General features: G+C 34.5%; 1 protein-coding gene across 1 annotated transcript in view; it reads left to right on the top strand.

Annotated features, from left to right (window-relative positions):
* LOC111497469 (WD repeat-containing protein 11-like) overlaps positions 1–1,451 on the top strand; it is a 19,370-nt gene extending 17,919 nt beyond the window's left edge. Inside the window, exons 18-20 of the mRNA XM_023148279.1 lie at positions 232–305; positions 589–642; positions 718–1,451. Of these exons, the coding sequence (XP_023004047.1) occupies positions 232–305; positions 589–642; positions 718–1,021 (432 nt within the window). The 3' untranslated portion in view covers positions 1,022–1,451. The remainder of the gene's footprint in view (positions 1–231; positions 306–588; positions 643–717) is intronic.
* Positions 1,452–2,238: the final 787 nt, after the last annotated feature.

The raw sequence follows: 2,238 nt of genomic DNA on the forward strand, positions 1-2,238 counted from the left end.
ATTTCATTTTTTTTTTTTTTTTGTAGGAAATTATGGTATAATCTTCATCATACAGAATACAAGAATGATTGAATCTCTCTCTTAATGTGGATTTTTCTTTTTCTTTTTTTGGTGAACTTAGTAAATGCTAGGACACTATTTCTTAAAATAGATAATACGATCATGGTGTTATTGTTAATTTTATGATTTTTTGGGGGCGCTCGATTCCTATAATGGCATTGGCTCTTACAGCTTCAAGATGCTGGATGCTGGACGGATGCTGCAACTTTAGCTGCGACACATTTAAAAGGATCTGATTATGCTAGGTAGCTTCTTTGTTGCTAAACTTAGAAGATTTCCATATTTTTTCTTTTTTGCATATATGTTGCATCTGTTTTCTGTAACTTCTTTTGTTTGCTTCATTAGTATGATCTCTGCTGCATCACTTTGCCCCAAGGCTCCTTTCTTTGTTGCCTGAGATGCCTTAAATGATAAATTAACTCAGTTTTAAGGAAACGTTGTTGCTGTTAATGGGATATCTCAAGACTAATACTCTAATAACTATTATTTTTGTCGATTTCTCTGATTGGTTGTATATATGTTCTTCAGAGTGCTTCTAAGGTGGGCTAATCATGTCTTCCATAGCGAACATAACATCTGGAGGTAGCATCATTTTTCTTCCCTGCTACATGTAGAGGTTTTCCTGCGACATAGAGTTCTGAAATGGCTCCTTTACAGGGCGCTGATATTGTACGTTGCAGCTGGTGCACTGCAAGAGGCACTGGCTGCACTTCGTGAATCGCAGCAACCTGATACTGCAGCCATGTTCGTCCTGGCTTGTCGAGAAATACATGCAGAATTTATCTCCAATTTAGAACATTCAGATGATGAGTCGGATTCTCGTTTTTTGAAGGAAAAACTCCTTAAGTTGCCCGGGTTGGACCCGGAGAATGAAGATGTTATCGCAGTCTGTGAATATTATGGACAATACCAGAGAAAACTGGTGCACCTCTGCATGGACTCCATGCCGTATTCTGACTGAAGACTGTGGGATTACTTCTCTCCAAGTCTGATTTGATTAATTCATTCTTCAGGGAGTTATTTTATCGAGTACGTCCCTGAAATGAAACCACACAGAGTTTATATACGCCGAAATAACTGAAATTAGAAATGACTTCCATGAATCGAAGCTTAGTTGCAGAGAGCATCTTGGGAGTAAATCTTTTGCCGGCCAGCTTTAAAGCTAAATCTGCAGAGGAAAGGGGTTCCAATGTGCTGTATTATGATCTAGAAATCTTTGTAGAGGAGCTGTCTATAACGGTATTACTTCATTCAACAGAGGGAGGTTTTGCTTTCTTTTCCTCCCTCTCTATCTTTTTTTTTTTTTGTTTTTTTTTTTTCCCCCTCTTTGTATATAATAGCTTTTTGATAACATAAACGATTCATGAGAAGGATGCAATGGCTTGGCATCAGTTTGTTTGGTAGGAATCTTGGGTGTTCATGAATCCGACACACCCAACAGTGTTTTTTGTGTTTGTTTTACAGAAATATAGGACTGTAAAAGAAGTCTCTTTTTCTTGGAATTCTAAGTTCTCCATGATGTGGTATTCCATCTATTATCCTATTTTTGCTTCACTTTTTTACTCGCATCTATTCTTCCTTCTTCTAAGAAACAATGTAAGTTATGAATATGTTAAACCTTACTTCAAATTTCGATCCAGAAACTTTGAATTTGGGCGCTGTTAGATCTTAGCATTAAATATATTATATTTTGTGTTCATAACTTTCAAATGCTCCCAAAAGTCCCATTGAAGAAGTCAAAACTAATTGCATAATAGAATCTTCAATCCATTGCTGAACAACATGGTGTTCGTAATTCAAAATAATAATACTTGACTAATTTTTACACTTTTTTTAAAAAATATCACATCACGTGTAATTCGTAGAATTTAAGTTTGCATTTTTTTAAAGAATTTTGACAATTTATTTTTTATATAAAATATGTGTTAAAAAAAGAAAGGAAAAAAGGAAAAGGGGGATTTGATTCATTCAAAATTGGAATTATTCTGTGGCGTTGGATCAATCTCTCTCTCTCTCTCTCCCAACAAAGACGAAAGCAAGAAATTTCTGCAAGCGTGGGTGGTTATTTAAAGTCAAATATCAATTTTTTTTTTTTTTTTTTTATCAATTGGATTACAAATATATTTTAATTGGAAATTTATGGGAGACTTTTTGTTACATTATTATATATATATATAT

This window comes from Cucurbita maxima, unplaced genomic scaffold (assembly GCF_002738345.1).
Source record: "Cucurbita maxima cultivar Rimu unplaced genomic scaffold, Cmax_1.0 Cma_Scf00002, whole genome shotgun sequence".
NCBI classification, from domain to species: Eukaryota; Viridiplantae; Streptophyta; class Magnoliopsida; order Cucurbitales; family Cucurbitaceae; genus Cucurbita; species Cucurbita maxima.